The sequence below is a fragment of the Rhopilema esculentum genome, chromosome 9 (assembly GCF_057945365.1).
Source record: "Rhopilema esculentum isolate cy_ngs chromosome 9, ASM5794536v1, whole genome shotgun sequence".
In the NCBI taxonomy this organism is placed as follows: Eukaryota; Metazoa; Cnidaria; class Scyphozoa; order Rhizostomeae; family Rhizostomatidae; genus Rhopilema; species Rhopilema esculentum.
In genome coordinates, this window is record NC_142823.1 from 11,490,824 (window position 1) to 11,510,841 (window position 20,018).

The 20,018-nt window shown below is 37.5% G+C and overlaps 4 protein-coding genes across 5 annotated transcripts; 3 read left to right on the forward strand and 1 right to left on the reverse strand.

Annotated features, from left to right (window-relative positions):
- The first annotated feature begins 3,969 nt into the window (after nucleotides 1-3,969).
- Nucleotides 3,970-4,440, forward strand: LOC148959666 (uncharacterized). Its single transcript, XM_089110339.1, has one exon. It carries the CDS (start codon nucleotides 3,970-3,972, stop codon nucleotides 4,438-4,440), a length of 471 nt encoding a protein of 156 aa, XP_088966465.1.
- A 345-nt stretch (nucleotides 4,441-4,785) lies between these two features.
- LOC148959667 (uncharacterized) lies at nucleotides 4,786-8,599 on the forward strand. The gene has a single exon (XM_089110197.1). It carries the CDS (start codon nucleotides 7,000-7,002, stop codon nucleotides 8,281-8,283), a length of 1,284 nt encoding a protein of 427 aa, XP_088966323.1. The 5' UTR covers nucleotides 4,786-6,999; the 3' UTR covers nucleotides 8,284-8,599.
- Nucleotides 8,600-11,724: 3,125 nt separating this feature from the next.
- Nucleotides 11,725-13,029, forward strand: LOC148959668 (uncharacterized). Its single transcript, XM_089110340.1, has 2 exons — nucleotides 11,725-12,025; nucleotides 12,251-13,029. The coding sequence occupies exons 1-2, from the start codon at nucleotides 11,909-11,911 to the stop codon at nucleotides 12,485-12,487; spliced, it is 354 nt and encodes a 117-aa protein (XP_088966466.1). The 5' UTR covers nucleotides 11,725-11,908; the 3' UTR covers nucleotides 12,488-13,029.
- An 8-nt stretch (nucleotides 13,030-13,037) lies between these two features.
- On the reverse strand, nucleotides 13,038-20,011 carry LOC148959669 (uncharacterized). 2 transcript variants are annotated; one of them, XM_089110264.1, is made up of 5 exons: nucleotides 17,312-20,011; nucleotides 17,121-17,187; nucleotides 15,799-16,018; nucleotides 13,581-15,478; nucleotides 13,038-13,417 (listed from the first exon to the last, which is right to left on the reverse strand). In XM_089110264.1, exons 1-3 carry the CDS (start codon nucleotides 17,354-17,356, stop codon nucleotides 15,882-15,884), a joined length of 249 nt encoding a protein of 82 aa, XP_088966390.1. In that variant the 5' UTR covers nucleotides 17,357-20,011; the 3' UTR covers nucleotides 13,038-13,417; nucleotides 13,581-15,478; nucleotides 15,799-15,881. The 2 variants fall into 2 exon arrangements, with proteins under 2 accessions (XP_088966390.1, XP_088966389.1); XM_089110263.1 differs by having other exon boundaries at nucleotides 13,075-13,417; nucleotides 17,121-20,005.
- Between the last annotated feature and the right edge of the window lie 7 nt (nucleotides 20,012-20,018).

Here is a 20,018-nt window from a genome sequence, read left to right on the forward strand (position 1 = left end):
GATGTCTTCTTCAAAATGTCCTGACCTAAAACTCTTTAAATAATGGCGCTCAACGAGGGGCAGGGCACGATAAAAAAGCGATAAAATTTGTGTGAGAAAATGTCGAATGAAGAAACAGTTGGTTGCTCTTCATTGAAAGAATCGAACTATTGTAACAAAGCTTGAGACACAAGCAAATGAAATTATTGATGAACTACAAACAAATTAATTCAACACCGACTTTGCTATCAAACTGCATTTGATTGGAATAGCGCTTAACGAAAAGAAACTACTTTTGAAAGAGCTTGATAAAAAAATTATTGATAACTGCTCTATAGAAAAAAAAAAGAAATTGTCGAGGCAACTGAATGGGACTCTCGATTGAATGAAATTATCGAAAAGATCAAATATTTTAAGAATGGAAGATTAACTCAACCCAGTGCAAATGGAGCTGGGAGGGAAGAAGCTTCAACACCACTACGAGCATACGGCTCAATCAATCAGGACTTACCCCTACGATCAAATGAAAATATGTTTCACGTTTTAAATCGAAGTGGAGACTTGACAGCCTCAAATAGAGGAATGCATCTGCCAAAATTAAACTTGCCATGATATAATGGAAAAATAACATGATTCACATCCTTCTGATAAAGCTTTGAAACGATACAATTTCATCAATCAACAAGTTAAACTACTTGGTAAATTTGTTGGAAGGTCCAGCGCACCTAACAATTGCTGGTCTTGAACTAACCGAACTATGTTAATGCAATTGAAACATTACATAACCGCTTCAACAATAAGCAGATTATCATAATGTCTCGTATGCAGGCTTTGTTGAAGCTACAAAATAGCCGAAACGACAAAGTAAGCCAACTACGTTACATATACGACAACATTAATATTCATGTCAGAGGGCTCGAGTCCCTTGGAATGTTGCAAGAGGGATATCACACTGCAAGTTGTGAGAAAAACAACATAAGAGGTATGGCCCATTGCAGAAATCATAGAAATTGCGCGGAAAGAAATTGAAGCTAGAGAAATTAGAAACTTGGATTTACAGTGATAGTGTCGAAACGCAAGATAAGAAACAAGAAAGGCACGCTAATTCAAGACATAATTCACAACAAGGAACCACACAATCATTCATAGCCAAGCAAAATGATAATTTCTAGTGCTGTTTTTGTTGAAAAAGTCATTTTTCGTCAAACTATAATGAGATTACCGATGTCCATGAACGAAAGAAGATATTGATTAATTCCAAACGCTGCTTTTGAAAACAGGACATATTAGCAAATCGTGCTCTCTACTGCCAGTTGTAGAGCGTGTGGCGAAAAATACCACCATAAAGCCATTTGTTTCAAGGGATCGAAGAAGGACAGTGTCCTTAATGAAAATTCAGAGCAGCAAAAGGAAACAGAGCAAACAGTCACTGCAACTACCACGGAAAAAATGAAGTTTTGCTGCAAACCGCAGAAGCCTATGTATATGGAGAAGATCGGTCTAAGAACCTTTTGGTACATGTCCTCTTTCATAGTGGAAGTCAGCGCAGTTAATGATTACCCCCATATACAAGGTCTTAACTAAGCTGACGCGAATATAAGTAAACGCAATAAGCGAATAGATGTATTGATAGGTGCTGATTCTTATTATGAGATTTTTACAGGTGAAATAATCAAGCGTAATTCTGGCCCAGTTGCAATTAACAGTAAAATTAGGCTGGTTACTTGCAGGGAAATATCAAACCTTTTCTGATGTTGAAACATGCACTAATGTTATTTCTAATCTAGTCATAGTTTCTAACTTGAGTTTCTAAACCAAGATGAAAACGGAGAGATAACTGAAACACTGAAGGAATTCTGGAAGCATGAAGCCCATTGATTAACAGAAACCCAGAAAGAAGTTGATGAAGGCAAATCCTAAACATCGTGTGATGTAATGGACATTGAATTCAAGCGAGAAAGATACAAAGTAAGTCTTCCTAAGAAAATTGATTGTTTGCATTATTTAAAGGAAAATTATGGATTGGCCTTAGGTCATTTGAATTCCTTTTACTCTTGGTTGAAAGAGAATCCCGAATTGCTTAAGGAGTAAGATCCTGTATTTAAGGAACAACTTGAGAAAGGTATAATTGAGAAGGTTAATCGACCAAACAATACAGGGCAAAGTAAATATCTGTTAGATGCGCAGAGGTTTAACAGCAGTTAATGCCACCAGGGAGGAGCATGGGTTTTGGGTCACTTGACATGTCGTGATGGGGGCACGATCTTCCAGTCACATGGTGATCTAACCTCTAGAAATTCAAGATTAAACTTTCCAGGGTTGTTTTTTAGGATTTTTATTTATTTTTGTGAAACCCAGTTCAATTGGATTTCAGTTTTTTATTATTTTGGATTAGGATTTTGTTCTTTATTTCGATTGTAAAGAGAATTGGTTTTACCAGAGACACAGTTGAAGTACGAAGTGTAAAGTGGCCTAGAGACTTGTGCCTACTTAGTAACTTGATCTGCCTTGGTGAGAAAGTTCCATTTATTACCGTTGCTTTTGACTTTCCGTTGTGATATTGTTATTTTCTGTCGATAACAAACATAATCGTACTTTGATATTGTTGTTGTTGTTGTTTTTCAACTGAAGTTGAAACCATATTTTTGCGCGATGGGAGATAGCGAACAATCCACACCGCCAGGGAAGATGTTGAGGGAAACGGACGCCAGGAGCAGGCAAGAATCAATGGATAAATTTAATGCTCTTGACAACACTATAAGGCAAATGTTCCATATGATTAGAGATATGGCTAATAATCGGCAGCAAGTGTCTGTTAGAGGTCATTTCGAGAAACATTTCAACGACGATGATGTTAGTAGTATAAATCCATTCGATGGTCTGCCAAGAAAACTGAATAAAGAAATATCAATAGAAGAAGTTACAGCCGGCATTAATAAACTGAACAACAACAAAACTCCAGGAATTGACAATATAACTGCCGAAATGGTAAAGTATGGCCCTTTGGCCCTGTCCAAAGCCTTCAAAAATACCCTGAATGAAGCCTTTGAAAAAGAAATAGAACAAGGATTGGGCGACGGCATACTTGTGTCCTTGCTGAAGCCTGGAAAAACCAAAGGCCCTGTCACCAACCTACGACCAGTGATATTACTCCCAATACTGAGAAAGATCTTGTCGAACATAGTTCTACATCGCATCCAACTTAAGGTAGAACGATTCTTATCAGATTCACAAGCAGCATATCAACCGAGTCGCAGTACTTCAGATATAGTGTGGGCATACAAATGGATCAGTGCAAAGACACAAAAATCACAAATTAGAGTTTACATCACTAGCATAGATATGAGTAGCGCTTTTGATACAATCCGACGTGAACAGCTTGTTGATATTGCAAAGAAATTCCTCGACGAAGATGAAGTAAGAATGATACAGTTGTTATTAAGCAATACAACTCTAGATGTGAGAATGAACAACGCCGAGACAGAGCCCTTCAGTAGCAATGTGGGCTCACCACAAGGTGATGCGCTCAGCGGTGTACTGTTTAACATTTATTTTGAAGAATCACTACGAAAAGTAAGGAATTTTAGACATGAGATTAACAGTAAAGATCACGAAGAAAATGGTAACTGGTCTCCAACATTTCTACCTCAGGAAGCTATATACGCAGACGACGCTGATTTCCTCACAAGTAGTGAATTGGAGAAGAATATCATCACAGAAAAGATTGGAGAAATTCTGCTTAGAGATAATTTGAAAGTAAACAACAGCAAAACAGAGCAAACAGAAATTTTTCGAGGAGACAGAAACACAGAGCGATGGAGGACAGTTAAAAAGCTAGGCTCTCTGTTAAGTGATACGGAAGATATACAAAGAAGAAAACAGTTGTCGATAGCATCCATGAATAGATTAAATCACATCTGGATCAGAAAAGACCACGTCAGCGAAAAACTTCGCCTCAAGCTTTAAAGAACACTTGTAAAACCAGTTCTGATGTATAACAGCTCTACTTGGGGACTGACACAAAAAGATACGAAAGGTCTAGATGCTTTTCACAGACAGCAACTGAGACAGCTAATAGGAAAAAAGTACCCTAACAAGATCTCCAATCAGAACTTGTACAAAAGATGCGAAGAAGGACCAATTTCAATTGACATCCTCAAGGCTAGATGGCGGCTGTTTGGTCACATATTACGTTTGTCCGACGATACACCAGCGGTGAAGGCAATGAGATTTTACTTTGAGGGATCGGAGAGGGGATTCAGAGGCAGACCTAGAGAAACTCTCGTGACAACCTTTAATAAAGATATCACCAGAGCAAGAGCAATGGAAAGGTCTTTTCCACTACCGAACATAAAGAGCAATGGAGATTTTGAAAAGATACGATCCACAGCAAGGGACCGCAAAGAATGGAGAAGATTATCAGAAGTAGTGTGCAGAGCTGCAGAAGCAGAAACAACATGAAACCTTCATGTCGGGACTGCGTAACTGCAATTATATATATAAGTGTCTGTGTCTTGAAATCCAGCAGGCCTTTCACAGTCAGTTTCAGGTGTGTCTGTTGATAATGTCAACCCCTAATATGAAAGCCAGGAGCATCCTGCATCTTCCCTTTCGTTTTTAAAAGTGATTCCTCCTCCTGAGTGTTCATCTTTGCCTGCTCAGGGCCCTAGCATGGTTTTGGATAGCAGTAGCTGTTGAGCCTATTAATATGGTGCCTCAGTCTGCAGCTAACACACCTGTTGCATGCTCTGTGTCTACCGCTGTGCAGCCAGTGCCAGACATAAGAGAGGGAAATAACACGATTGCTTCAAAAAATTATCTCCCCTGTTTTGGTGAATGCACAATGGCACACTGTTGTTATGCTCATAGTGTTTGTTCTGTTTGTTGTGGCGCCCACAAAAAGAAAACCTGTCAAACACAGGTTCAATGTCTTCCCCCAGCGGCATCTGAATCTATATTTTGTGGGCCAGTACCACAAGGTTCAGGCAAGAGAGCCCACTCCAAGTGACTCTCCCCACTGGAACTACCTACTGTTGAGAGGAATCTAAATCCCCTTATTGCCTTTGGCTATATCACCACTAAATTACTTTTTTGGAATTTACTGCTGTCTAACTATGATTATTAAGATAAACAATGGCTTTTACATGGCCTCCGCTTTGGTTTCAATATCAGTTCTTCTGATGTTGTACTCAAATCAGCAGTTAGAAATTGCCTGAGTGCATCTAAACAACCACAGATAATCACTAATTATCTCAAAAAAGAAACAGACTTTGGTACTATGTTAGGCCTGCTAGATGTGCCCCCTTATTCATCACAGATTTATCTTTTCCACACCATTGTAGTGTTAACGACTTGATACCTGACTCGCAAGCAGAGGTCTCATATACAGGTATTCCAGAGGCAATTGAATAATGCCACTGGGAAAAGGAGCACTGTTTGCACATGAAGTGAAGACGGAAGTGAAGATGGCTCATGGAGGTCTGGGTACTAATTGAGTTTAGGCACCCTACTTCGCCGGCTCAATTTAAGTTACAAATGAGGAAGACGACTCAGAATAGCCACAAAAATTGATTTATATCAAAAATGGAGGAGGAAATGTTAGTTCTCATGCACGATGACGACGAGATCGATGATGACGAATTCCTTGTTTTTCATGAGGAAAATAGACACGGAAGCCTGCATGTTGGACTTCAATATTGGAAATTGCTAGCTGAGAGGGGATCATCAAATTTAACCAGCACCTCCAAACAAAGCAATTAATGGCTTGCCAAAACTACAGCAAAGTACAGTCTATGTGTAAACTACAAGTAGCTCAGAACAGCAAAATAAAAAGAAACCGAGAAGCAAACCTGCAGGTGAGAAGAAAAAGACAGAAACATCAAGTGTAATAAGAAACGAAGACCAGGAAAAACTCAATTTTTTAAGAAGAATATAAGAAAGCGAGTCTTAATCATAAGCAACTCAACCCTGCAGTTGTTGGAGGGCGCTGTTGTACACGCTGCTCTTAAAACTGTGTATAGCGAGGATATAGAGCTCACCCAGAACACTCCGATCTTTGCCACATTCATCGCAGGCTCCATGCTATATGAGAGAGAGACAGAGATAATGAAAGTTTGTTGGCAAACCTTTATATTCCAACATCAGTTTGATGAATGGGTGCAGAAATGTGTTCCTGCCTGTGGACATTGTTTTGCCAAAATGATCTTGTGACATTAGGCATCAGCAGCAATTGTCAATCACAATAGGCATTATTTGATACAAAAGGCTTCTTTGGCAGGGGCAAGGCTTCGCAAGGCTTCCCTGCTGATGCGAAACATGGCACAACTGTTAATTTTAGTGTTAACTGTGGCTGAATTTTTTCATCTCATTCGTTATTTAAGAGACTTTTTCGCTCGCAAGCTCCTCAAGAAGGTGTCTAATTTAATCTACCCAAAAATCTACGTTTGGCCTGAATTTATTTCCTAAAAATGAAAAGATTTGCAAAAACTCACGGTTAACACTTGAAAATGGAATAGTCTTGGATCATATCAAATTCAATTTTCAAGAAAAGTATATACTGTGGACTGTCTCTCAATTTTCTCCTTTCGCATGTACGAAATCCAAGTCAAAGTTTATACAGCATTTGAAACATACATTGCACACCTCTTGGCAAAATCTGCATTGTTTTTTCTCGTTAACACATACTTTTGCAGGCATTTTAAAAATTGTTAACCGTGACTGTTTAAGTGCCCCTTCACCTTGGAGGGAGTTTATGAAAACAAAAGACCAAGGCTGCGGTCACACTATACTTGTAAAAGCATCCTTTTTTCTAATCCGTATTTGCTCTTAAATCATGCCAACCGGTCACATATGATTTTTTACAAGGATGCTTGATCAAATGCAAATTTGTTTGTTGAAAATTTGCTAATTTTTCGTCATGTGTTTGCAGATTGCTAACACGCACAGTACATTTCCCGCCAATGCCCCTCTAGCAATGCTTCTGTGTTCGCGCCAATTTGAAATGTTTCTTTATTCGTTATCATGATGGAGTTCGAATTTTCTATCTTGTTCTTCGCCATGGTTTATCGATTTATTGCATATTCGAGAGCATCAGCTTTTAGAAAGAAACAGATCATGGCAAAGCGAGCTTTTCTTTTGGCCAGAGCACGAAGAAACCGTTTCCTTTTATCAACGAACAGCTGTCATGCTTTTTGGGTTTTAAAAGAAGCAAATTTGCTTCGAACAGCAAAGCGGGTTTGGTCTATTGAAAGGCCTCAGAAATGGTTCGATAGACTATGGGATAATGAAGAGTTTGATACCTTCGATGACTATTGGAAACAAGAGTTCAGATTTTCTAAGCGTTCATTCAATTATATTTTGAAAATTGTTGCTGGCGATATGGAAAAAATCGACACTAAGTTTAGGAAGGCGATTCCGATCCAAAAACGTGTAGCCATTGCGCTATGGAGACTTTCGACAGGAAACAGTTTTAGATCAACTGCTGCTGTTTTTGGTGTTGGGAACTCTAGCGCAGTCGATATAACCAAACAATTTTGCAAATTTATTGCGAAACGATCAAGCAATTTTATAAAGTTTCCAAGAAATGAGAGAGAAACTTCTATAGCTTTGGAAAAATTTTCAGAGATTTTTAAAATCCCCCAAGTTATAGGAGCCATTGACGCCACACATGTAGAAATCATTGCACCTGAAAATTCGCCTATTGACTACTTTTGCAGAAAGCAAAAGTTCACAATAAATACGCAAGCTGTAGTGGATGGAAAATTGAAGTTTATAGATATATCAACTGGTTTTCCAGGCAGTATTCACGATGCAAGGGTTTTACGTGAAAATTCAATTTATCATACAGCTGAAAGGGGCGATATTTTGAATAATCCACTCGCATACATAGAGAACCAGCCAGTTAAACCGTTCATTATTGGCGACGGGGCATATCCACTGAGCAGTTGGCTTTTAAAACCGTACCCTGACAATGGAGCATTGACCAGATCGGAAATAAAATACAACAAAACTGTTTCTTCTGCCAGATCTGTTGTGGAGAGAGCGTTTGGGGTTTTGAAAGCGCGTTGGAGATGCCTATTAAAAAGGCTTGATAATAAAACCAGCAACGTTGTAGAGGTTCTAATAACTTGTTGTGTCCTTCACAATATATGTGAAGATAACGGAGATGAAGTGGAAGACGAAGAATTTATTGCGCGTGTTATTGAACGCGAACAACAAGGCATGGTAGCAATTAACGAAGATGCTGCTGAAAACAATGGTGCAAATCTTCGGACATTGATAAAAAACTTTCTAAGAAACAACTGAATTCAAAAGAACTATATCTAAGGGAGCAGTCATAAATTATTGCAGGGACCGGGGTGGAAGCAAATGAGGAGGTATCTGAAAATTTCTAATATAATTTTTTGGGGTCTGAAATTTTAAGAAGGCTTCAGGCAGGGGTCTGAAAATAAACAAACTAAATTTTTATTTCTTTGGAAATATTTTTTAAATTATTAGGGGGCAATTGCACCCCTTACCTCCCATGTGTTTGCTACTGGTAAATTCCAGCTTGACTATCTATCAGTTTCTCTTGAAGAAGTTTGTAGATGTAGTTTTATTATTCATTAGCTTATTCATCAGCTTAAAATTATGCTTTATGATGTAGTATTGTTACTATTACCAGTAAAGTTTTTTCCGTCAGGGGTCAGAAAGGTTTTGGCAAAAATTAGAAGGGGCTTGATATTTTCAAGACCAGGATGCAGGGGTCTAAATTTTTTTGCTAATATCATCAAAATGCTTCCAACCCCTCCCTGCTTTTAATAACGACTGCTCCCTAACATAAATATAATCATGAAAATTAAGTATAAGTTTAAATATATGGCAATGTAGTAAACATTACTTTTTAGCCAAAAGAGTTGCCAACTGCATAAAAAATTATATCTCGTTCCTTTTCTCCAATCGCTGCTTTTCTCTGCTGTTCTTCCAGCTGCATCAAAAACTCTCTGTTCCTCTGATCTGATTCCCTCAATGCCTCCATCTGCCTTTCTTGCATCTCCAGAAACTTATTTTTGAAGTTCTCTTTGACTTTTTTTGCTTTTTTCCCACTTTTTCCGGTAGAGCTCATTCCTTTTTTCCTCTTTTTGTTACCATTGTTATCAGCATCATCATCTTCATCCTCATCGTGAACATCATCATCATCATAATCATCATCATGTCTATCGCCATATCCATTGTCTTCTTTATTACCCTCCTCTTCCAATTCCACAGCCTCTACCCCTTTTTCTACCACACTTCTATCTTCACAAGAGTTATCCTCCTCGACAGCTACCCCAACTTCTCTTACCAAAGCCAATTCAACGATTGGCCTGCATGACAAAACTTCATCAAAATCCTCAAAGAATGGAGGAAAATCTGGAGCAGCGCCGCTCTTTCTATTGTTCTCCTTTGCTTTTTGTACCCGTCTTTTAAATTTGAAAGTTTTTTCTTGGCTTGCTTGACAGTTTTTTTCGGTCCATTTTTATTTACATTATTTATAATTTTTAACCATGCCTGTCTATTGCGACTGCTTTCCAGCTCTGTGACATTATCCTTCCACTCTTTGATAAGGCTTCTTGTTTGCTTCTCGGACCAGCGACAATTTTTAACTTCTTTCTCCTTTTTTCCTTTGCTTGAATCGAGCGCATCCTCTGGATTCAGTGCCATACGTGCATTCTGATAACGTTAAAATTCCATTTGCTGCGAATACATTTGGTACTGAAACGACTGTGGTGGATAGTTGTTTTCACGAGAACTGCCTGGAAAACTGTAAGGGTACGACATGCTTGTACAGTACTTTTGATTTTGGTTCTTCGATTTGTTCAGTGAAAGTACGTTAATGAAAAAAAATTTTCCTCGTCTGTATTTCATTTCATGCCAACCCCAAGGAAACATCAGAAGTAGGAAACAGAACAGCAGGGATTTATTTATTTAGAACGCTTAACAAGTATTTAGATTGGTTTTGGGAAGCTACCGAGCATCCTAAAGGATTAGAGAGATTTTCTTTGAGAATCCTAATAGCCGGCCAAATTCCAGAAATATTTAGCAAGGAGATTAGCATGACACGTTTAAAGAAAGCATGCTTAAAAACCTAGTGTGACCGCAGCCCAATAAACATAAGAAGTTAGAAAGCCATTTTTCGTTGTGTAATTGCAAAGGAATTCAGAAATATTGGGGTTTTATTCCACACCCCTCGCGATGCAGTACTGCGTTTTAAGGGTGGACTGGGAATGAGCCTTAGCTACATCATACCAGGAACCCATATTGGAATCGTATCTGGAAGAAGACCAGGTCTGTGCGTACTTTGCTCAATCTTTCCAATATTTTACCATGTCTTCTTCCGAAAGTGATGTGTCTAATGCGAATGGTAGTTATGATTATGAGTCTGAAGTGAATTATGCTATAGAGGTTGAGGGAAACGAGGAAATAGGTGCCGCCGCGGCTGCTGATGTCGATTCAAGTACGGACAATGATAATGGCCTACTCGAATACGATCCCGTTGCGGACGAAGAGTACGTTCGAAATTATGAAAGGGCTATTCAGGAAAATCGAGAAGAAGAAAGCATCTTATCAAGACGTTTTGAAGGCATTGAACAACTGGACTCTTGGTGAATTTTTAGTCAAAGACTTTCTACCTCTAGAGACTGTATTTCTACAAACCGGAATAAATAGGCACAGACCAAAGTAATGACGATATAGAGTCACGTCGCCCCTTATGGAACGATTTCAGTAAAAATTGTTTCCTCAGCTTTTTGGTAAGCTTTTAAAGTGCACAATGGAGAAAAACCGAGAATTATTATTTGCCTTCTTTCCTTCTACCTTTATCATTCGTCAGTATCAAATCAGATTTTCGTTGAGCCATTTGTTTTCAAATTCAGGGTAAAGAAAAGAAAGTTATCCCCCAGTTTGGTTATCTTACTTGAATGAGACTTTATCACATGTCACACGTTCATCCACTCATGAATTGTTGAGAAACACAACAGGAAGCCCACCGTTCCATCAAAGAAGCCACTAGGCCAATGAAAGTGCTCCTGATAAAAAATCCCGGTGAATGAAAATTGTGCAAGCTATTGTTTGGGTTTCAACGAATATTCGTTTTTGGGAGATGAAGAAACACGTTGTGGGGGTTGGTTTTGTTTGAGCTAAAAAGCGACCGAGGGAATGACCAAGAAAGTTGAGGTTCAGGAAATAAAGAAGGGTCGAAGGTCTAATGACAACTTTTTCGTTTACATTCCGCTTACTTTTAAAATATTCTCCTAGCTTTTAAAAAAAAATGAGTTCAAGTAATTAGCCAATAATTAGCAAAGAGTTCAAGTAATGTCGTCAGCAAAATAATTTCGCGTGTTTTTTGAAGATAAACCAAACTAAACTCCTTCATATTTAGTTTTATCACTGCACAGTCAGAATTCATGAAAAAATTGAATTGTTCCATAAGGGGTGATGTCACTCTATTCGAATGTGGGCATGAGTGTTTTTCCATCTCATATTAATGTATTTAGGAATCTAATTAAGTTGAATATATGAGTCGTTGGCATCTTAGGGCTTATTTTTCATTTATTCTACACTCGAGCCTTAAATACTTGATTACCGAAATACGAGGTGCAAATTTAACCAATTTACACCAAAATCAAAGTATTTATCGAAAACTATAACCTCAAATAACAAACTGGTTGAAGGGTCCCCCTGAAATATAAAACTTGTGGGCCATATTCCCCTTTTGTACGTAATTTACAAAATCCAAAAGTGAATACCTAGAGATATAGTAATATAAATGTTTATGTTAAATAGTTACGGATAACTGCCTCAGATCTATAAGGATTATGCCTTTTTCTTTAGGTGCAAATGTTGAAACTGTGCTATAGACAGACTTGCAAATGCCAGAGAATGCAAATGCTGCACTGAAATTAAAGGTTCTATGTTATCATTGACAACTGTTGAAGTAAGGCAAGATATTGGCGAACAGACTCCAACATGTGTGTTTGAGGACCCTGGGTTTAAACCAGTGGTCCTTAGGGGTGATAGCACAGAGCTTTAAAAAACGACAAAACAAGATACAAGCTTACTGGATTTGAAAATAAGTAAGTGCATTGTTTTCAACAACAAATTGCACTTTCACAAGTATACTTATCCAAAGTTAACAGAGTATTATATACAGTTAACACATTTTCTATAATCCTTAAGGCTAAAGTTGTTGGGGTTACCATAGAATTTTTTCCTTTCTTTAAATTAAATCTAATGTGTGATGGTTTTTTATAAGGTTCAATATATTTCATTGTGTTGTGAGTTTTCATTACAAAATAAACATCATTCAGTGTTATCTTTTTCCTTCAGGTTCCTACGAAGTATCTCATACAGATCCTTCACGAGGTTGATACGCGGTCGCCTTGGAAACAAAAGAATTCCCTTGCCGGCCTGTGCATATAATGCAATTCGACAAGAATTTCCAGTTTTGGCAGGAAATGCAAAGGGGTTTGAGAGTAATAGTTCAGAGTAAATCTAAGTTTCCAAAAGTAAATTCTTCTTCCTGATACTTTAATACCTTTCTCAACCATACAATTTTAATGTTATTTATTGGTTGGACAGTCGACTTCCTTGTGTCCTTTCATCGGATGCTTACAAACAGAGCATTGAGGCTTTGATCTTTGCTTTGTTGCAGTTTGTACAATTTGGTTAACTGTCATGAAAAAGAAGAAGCTTCTCAATGCTAAGAGGTACATTGTATGTATCTGATTGTATGTATGTAACATATTTTTGCTCTGCAAATCAGGATTATATAGCGTGGATTAAGAAAGATGCTTTTATTATTATAATATGACTTTAACCGAGGATATGTTTAATCAATGGGTTATGAAACAATTGCTGACCTGTCATTGTTGGCGGTACATCAGTAGCAACTAATGATTGACTCATTCACGTACATCAGTACCAACTTTCAACATCCTTTAACTCATTTACTGCATCCTGTAACATTGTTGGTGACTTGATGCCATCAAGAATGGTCTGATAAATGTCTTCCACCTAATTTGGCGATATAATTCAGTAAGAGTTTCCTTAATACAGAATGCGAGAATCCTTAATTCTGAACCTCAAATTTCCTGGATTGTCTATTGCCATTTGTTTTTATTTAATTCAAAATTATAACCTTAACTGCAGCAGGGCTGTATTAGATTTTTTATTGAGTCAAAGTGAAATTCTGTAAAAGCAAATGTGTAATTAGAAAACTTTCAGAAAATTAAGTTTAATGTTAATTGAGAATTTAAAAAAGGAATTCTTACCAAAATTTTGTGCCACTGGAACATCACATACTGTTGCGGTACCATTTTTGAATTTTGGGTAGGCTACTTTAATCTGCACAGACCCATTCTTCTTTCTTTATACATCACGGTTGACATTATAGTTGAAATGTATTGCAGCTAGAGCATGCCTGGAATTATCCAATTTTGATATATTAAAGTATATACAAAGTTATTTGAAGTTTTATTTACATCTCATGAAGCTAATATAAATTTTTTTCAAATCTCTAAATATTTGTAAAGAAACCTTTTGATTTCAGGGATTCTGAATCTTTATCAAAACTGACTTGTTACCTGCAGTACATTCCAACATATGAATAACAAATCATCTTTGGTGCCAATTGATTGACTACAGAATGAAAACCTTCCAAACAGCTAGTCTGCGCATCATTTGAAAGCTTCTTTATGCCTTTTAGGGATCCTGGCTTTGTCGGGGCATTGCAGACTATTTCGTATGCATCAGAATCTGCAGTTAAATGACATGTTGATAAAATGACAGATAGGTGTAAGATTTGCATTAGTACTGTACATTGAATGAGCTTCTACTTTCGAATGATTAAAAATTTAGCAATTTTCATAACTAACCTTTTAACAACCATTTGCGCTTTGTTAAATCTGGACGATGACTGCAACTACTGAATAATGGGTCGGGTAGATTCTCGTGCTTATTTAGTATGTGGCTTAAAAACGCTTTGTACTTGGCAAGTATCACATCACCATTCCCATCCATGGTTGTTGTGGCACTCCAATACACATGATTAACCCATGATCGTATCTACTCGTTGATGACTTCACAACCCTTTTCTTTGCCAAGTTTTGTTAACATTTTATTCACTTCTGAAGTCAAAAATAAAAAATTAGAAGATTTGCAATTGTGCTAATAATGGTAAGATTTGCAATTGTGCTAATAATGGAAGGAAGTTGTGAATAATAATAAACAAAAAAGAAAACACTCTTTGAAAACGTTTGCAAGGCAATTATACAAAGAAAGCTGTTAAACATACTTTTTGCAACATGCCAGATGTCATAACGATGAAGTATTTCTGGATGGTTCTCTTGTATAAAGCTTGATATAACTATGTGGCGATCTGAGACAAATTTGGAAATTGGGACATCTATCAGTAAAGCCTCTAGACAGAGTTTGAATCCATATAATTCCATAGCACTGCTGCTACCAGCTTGATTTTTCTGGAATGTAAATTATGTACAAAGTACTAGTACTAGTGCCCAGTCAAAGAGTAAAAAATTCCATGAATGGGGACTGGGCATTAGTACCCCTTTCTAAAAATAGAACAGGGGGCATGTTTGAGAATTTTTCAAATTTTAATCGTTTTCTGCACATGAAATTATCTGTACCTACCAGATTTTCTGTTGCTATGTGTTTCTGGACGATAGATAAACGTTGAATCTTCTTAAGGGGACTGGGCACGAGAACCCCCATCTAAAAAAAGGGGATGGAGGCAATTTTCAGGATGGGTCCAACTCTCATCTTTTTCAGCGTGAGAGTGTCTATGTCTGCCAAATTTCATGCTTTTATCACAATTTGCACGGTGCATTGTATCACCCGCTGCACTACTACCTATGTGCCCTCTTTGTAATTTTGTGTGATCCACTTAACATTTTGCGTGAAACTTATAGTTAAAAATGAACCCTATACTGTAGCACATTTCTACAAGGATGACGTTTTTAGTCATAAAATAAAGAGAGACTATTACTTAACCAGTTTTTTCGGTTTAAAATATAACAAAATCAATTTCCAAGTAGGGGCATCAACTCATTTTAGATTCAACAGAATTAGCTTCAAATAGCAAATTTGATTAATATTTTGACATTTTTACCCTTTGGTCTTTGAAGAAAGTTGTGAACGAGATTGTGCAAAGATTCATGTGATTGAAAATCTGTCTGACTTTGAGATTGAGCCCCCAGCTAACAATGTTGACATACAGAGCAGGAAGTTGCTGGCAGGTATGTTAGTTCCAGTCATTTTCGGTTGACTTCTCCAAAGATATTCTTTCAGACATGCTGGGTTAATACAGTGGCTCCTAACAATCAGCATTGTTCCACATTTAGTTGCTTTAATGTTAGGGTTGTCACTCTTGCAGAAATGACAGAACTTGAAGAGCAACAAGATTTGAACCAAAAATGAGATGAATTTTGGTTCTGTCCGGAGGTTTCCATCTGTAGCTAAGAACCTGTGTTTCAGAATGAAGTAAATTTTAAACATATGCATAACTTGACTAAACAATTTGAAAGATATGTTTTCTTTGCTAATTATCTATCTGCAAAACTGCATAGAATAGTAATGTTTAAAACAAGAAACACTGCAATGTGCAGATAATAAACAACAATGAAACACAAGTGGATTAAAGATAGGTAATATTTTACCTCAGCATATGGGGCTTCATCAGAGCAAAAGTAATGGATAGTAATGTCTGCGACAACTAAACCAGATTTTAAATTGGTGGGTAGTATACAATCATATTTAACATGTAAATGGTACTGATTAATTTACCTAGAAGCCTCTTCTGTGTCACTTTCTACATCGCTTTCTGTGTCTGAAGGATCAGATGGTTCATAAGTTGACATTTCCTCATCCTAACAATCAAAATCATGCTCCTCCAATGATTCATTATCACTTTCCTCAGAACTATCAGCTTCATTTGGAAGATCACCGGACATAATTTTTGTAGAATCACTCTTTTTAGGTGACCTCTTTGTTTTCCTTACTTTCCCTGAAATCAATGTTTCACCACAATAAAAATGGCTGGATTCAAGTGATGATCCATCCTTAGTATGAAATAGGCATCACTTCCAAAATAGGCTTTTCAGTGCTCTTTGTGCAATTTTATGATATTATGTTTGCACTCTTCTTTGCAAGGTTGCTACCTCAATTAAGGCTATAATGGTAGCACTTTAGTGGAGGGGCAAAGCCCTGTTCAGATCTTTTCAGGAGAGAGGGAGTTGGTATACCTGGACTTTGGACATTTTTTCCACAGCTTTTGTCACAGAGAGAAAAGTGAAACAGAAGCCTTGAAATTTAAAGGGCCAAATTAACTGAAAAGCTTTGTAGAAGGATTTAAGCCATTTAGAAGCCATTTAGAATGCAAAAACTTCTGGATCAAACAGAATCAATTGCACATTCGGGAAATAATTAGGAAAAACAAAAACCTACATTGTAGTAAAAAATTTTGTGATAAAATTATTCTTACCATAACACCAAAACTGGATTTTCTTTCAGTCTTCCCTCTATCCCTAGACCTCCCTCCCTATTGAAGGGTTTGACTGGTGCAGTTTCCTGTTTCAAGTTTGTTTAGCAAAAATGCCCACCTATTTTTTAAAGTTTCTTCAAAGATAAAAACTGAATTTGAAAGTGGACGTGTCCATCATTTTTTAGTCACCTTAAGGTTGTGACACAAATCCAATCATAATCTAACAACCCACTTCTTGCCATTTAAATCCGCCCATGCTTCTTAGGCTTCCTCCCAGACCCCCCCCCCCCGCATTTTTCCTTTTTTTTTACCCTGTTAATTATGGAATGTTAACAAAAATTTATTTACAAATTTGAAAAAAAATATTTTTCCTGGCTGATTATGGCTAAACTGGGTTCTTGAAGGCTACTTCTTATATAGCATTCAATAACGTTTATTTCTCCGAAAGAATGTGTGACTTAAAAACGTGTCAGTTCTTTTCTTATCCTTTATAAAACCTTACTATGATAAAATTTGAATTTTTTCTTGCTCAATATATAAACATTTCTGACACGGTGATGCCACACCCACCCTTCTCTGACGTCATTGATTTCTATACATACATAGCACATTTGTTTGAACTAACTTGTCAATTTTTGATTTTTCAGTCTTTGTTTTGATAACAGTACCCTTACCTTTTGATGTTGTTGTACCTAGAAAATAATTAGGTGCAAGAGTTACAGGAGGGACGTGTTTTCAAATGTGCAAAATCATGAAAATCTACTAATTAAAAACAAATTTAACGTTAGAAATCTGAATAATTGTTTTCTTCAATACCTCTGGATTATATGATTCATTATCGATGTAGTTTTCGTCTTCCATTGAATGACCAGCAACATTTGGCTGTTCGTCGATTGCAGCGAGGTTATCTACAATGCCTGCCAAAAGTCTTGGAACACTTGCTACAATTTACGTTGTTTCTTTAATCTTTAATCTACATGTTTCTTTAATTACTAGTCAGTGTTACAGCAGTCAATACTTGGTTCGATACCATTTTTGGCTATAATTTTAAGACGATCATGCATCGTTGCTACCGTACGATCGATGATGGAGGAATCAAAATTGAAAAGTGTCTGCAAAGCCCTAACACGGAATTCTTCGAAACTCTCTTTTTCGATCTTCAAATATAATGCTTCTTTTACCAACTGAGATTTAACATTATTGAAAATATTTTCAATCGGATTCAAATCGGGTGATCTTGGGGGTATTTCTATGAGCTCTGCCCCTACATCGTGTAACGCATCGGTAGCGAGTTTGCTCCTCTGACTTGGATCATTGTCCATTAAAAAAATTAGCTCCTCTTTCTCCTTTGATATGGCACACTCAATTAGTGTAGGATGTAAAGTTTTGTGAACAAATCTTGCAAATCATTCTGCATTGAATTTTTGATATTCTTCTGCAATGACAACGCTGTTTGTGAACCCAACACCAACTAGAAGATGGAGTCTCCGCCCTTCAGGTAAGCTTTTGGACCCCTTTGTGGTGTGCTTGAGACCTTCATTGGATCTTCTCCAAATTCTCCCTCTTGGTGTTAAAGCGTCTCTATAGGGGTTACGTTTGTAAACGAAAGAAACACCATCCAAATAGAGAAGGAAGTCGTCTGTCCAGAATTTCCGATCATATTTTTGAATTGCTTGCCTGGCATAACATTGCCTCCTCCTTCTGTCTTTTTCTGACAGCAAACCTTTTTGTCGTGGTCGTAAGCATCTATATCCATTTTCGTTCATTAATCGCACCAGAGTTCTGTAACTGCCTATGGTTACACTGCATTCTTTTGCAACATCATGTACAGTTACGTTGGCATTTTCATTCCTTAGCTGCTGGAATGTCCTTATGAATCGCTGCTTTTCTCTTCTGCTCATAATTGGTGGTCGGCCTGTTATCTTTTTTTGCTTTTTTATGGCCAAAGCTTCCTTGCATATGCAAACAACACTTGACGGCGATATATGACATTTTTTCGAAATTTCTCGATATGATAAACTCAACTCGCAAATAATAGCATAGGCTCTCGTTTTTGAGTTGATTTTGCCACGGAACACCATTGCACCTTCTCGCTTCTTGCTAAGGTTGCAATTCGCATGGACTTGAATTTATATACATTTCATTTCAACACAATTGCTTATGAATGCACGTCACTCTTTTTTGTTTTCTAATCCATTTGTTACTGAAAAATCAATGGAAGCTAACTGTGAAGTATTTGACGTAAATGACGGTCTTGGCCCTTTACGTAGGGATGTGTCGATTGGAAGAAATAAACAAAGAGAAGGTGTAGCCTGTTTACTTATTGTTTATATGTGTTGCGAGAGAGTTTCATCTCCTGTTGAATCGCTTTAATAGATGCCATAAGAAACCGTAAACAAATACAAATTATAACATAAAGATAATGGAACCCCACTTGAAATAGAGAAAATGCAACCCCCTACCATTATCACAATAAGGTGTTAAAAAACAGTTGTTTCGTCATCGGCAATGAAATCAGCGCCCTCGATTACCCTATGTTCGGACAAAGTGGCGGGTCTATGTCTTTCAGTTTGATGTATAAAAATCAGACAAAGTCTTGCCTGCCACAAGTCTTGGAACACTTGCGACAATTTAGGTTGTGCACGAGCTGCAACATCCCCTCCCCCCTTGTACAATGTTGTGCCACGGAAATATGAATAATGCTACATGTACAAGTGATACATTTTTACATAGCTATGGTTTTCAGCTAGCGAATCAACATTATATGCGGGGGAAAGGGAGCAACACCCTCCTTGTTGACATGGAAATAGAAAGGAACACGCGAATTCACAGAAATCTCAGGGTGTTCCAAGGACTTTTGGCAGGCATTGTAGGCCTATGGTTGAATCCGTGGTAGAATTCCCTTTGGCTTTGCCCAATGGGATTGTTCTAGACCCTAGAACAATATAAACAAATAATACCTTATTGCTCTCGTTCAAAATCTGCTACAAATACGACACAAAACAGTGCCTAACTTCAAAATGCGGGTAGCTAATTTTTATTTAGGCCTGTAGGCCGAAATGTTGTTGTAAATCTAACCATGAAAAGAAACACACCGCAAATAGATTAATGATCTTATTTGGCCAGCATTGATGTAAATATTAAATAAATTCGAATATATTTCATTAGACGACTACCCTGGTAAATCTAACATTGGAGAAAATATCATGGTTTCTATAACCCCTACCTTTCTTCGCGTTCCGTCCGTCATCATTCCATCTCTGTCTTTCGCCGTGTTGTTTGACTCTAATATGGTAGGATACGGTACTACCCCAACTTCATCAGTAATAAGCCGTGGGCTTGTCCCTGGGAGCAAAATTTTCCTAGTGAAACTGTCTAGGGTGAAGTGTGCAGAGCAGATGACCGAATGTTAAGATGCTGTCCACTGATCAGCCCGTTTCGAGTTGATGAAGTCGATCCATCTCTTGCGTCTTCTTTTAGCCTCAGGGCAATCAGCGTTGATAAACAGCACTGGATGAAGTGC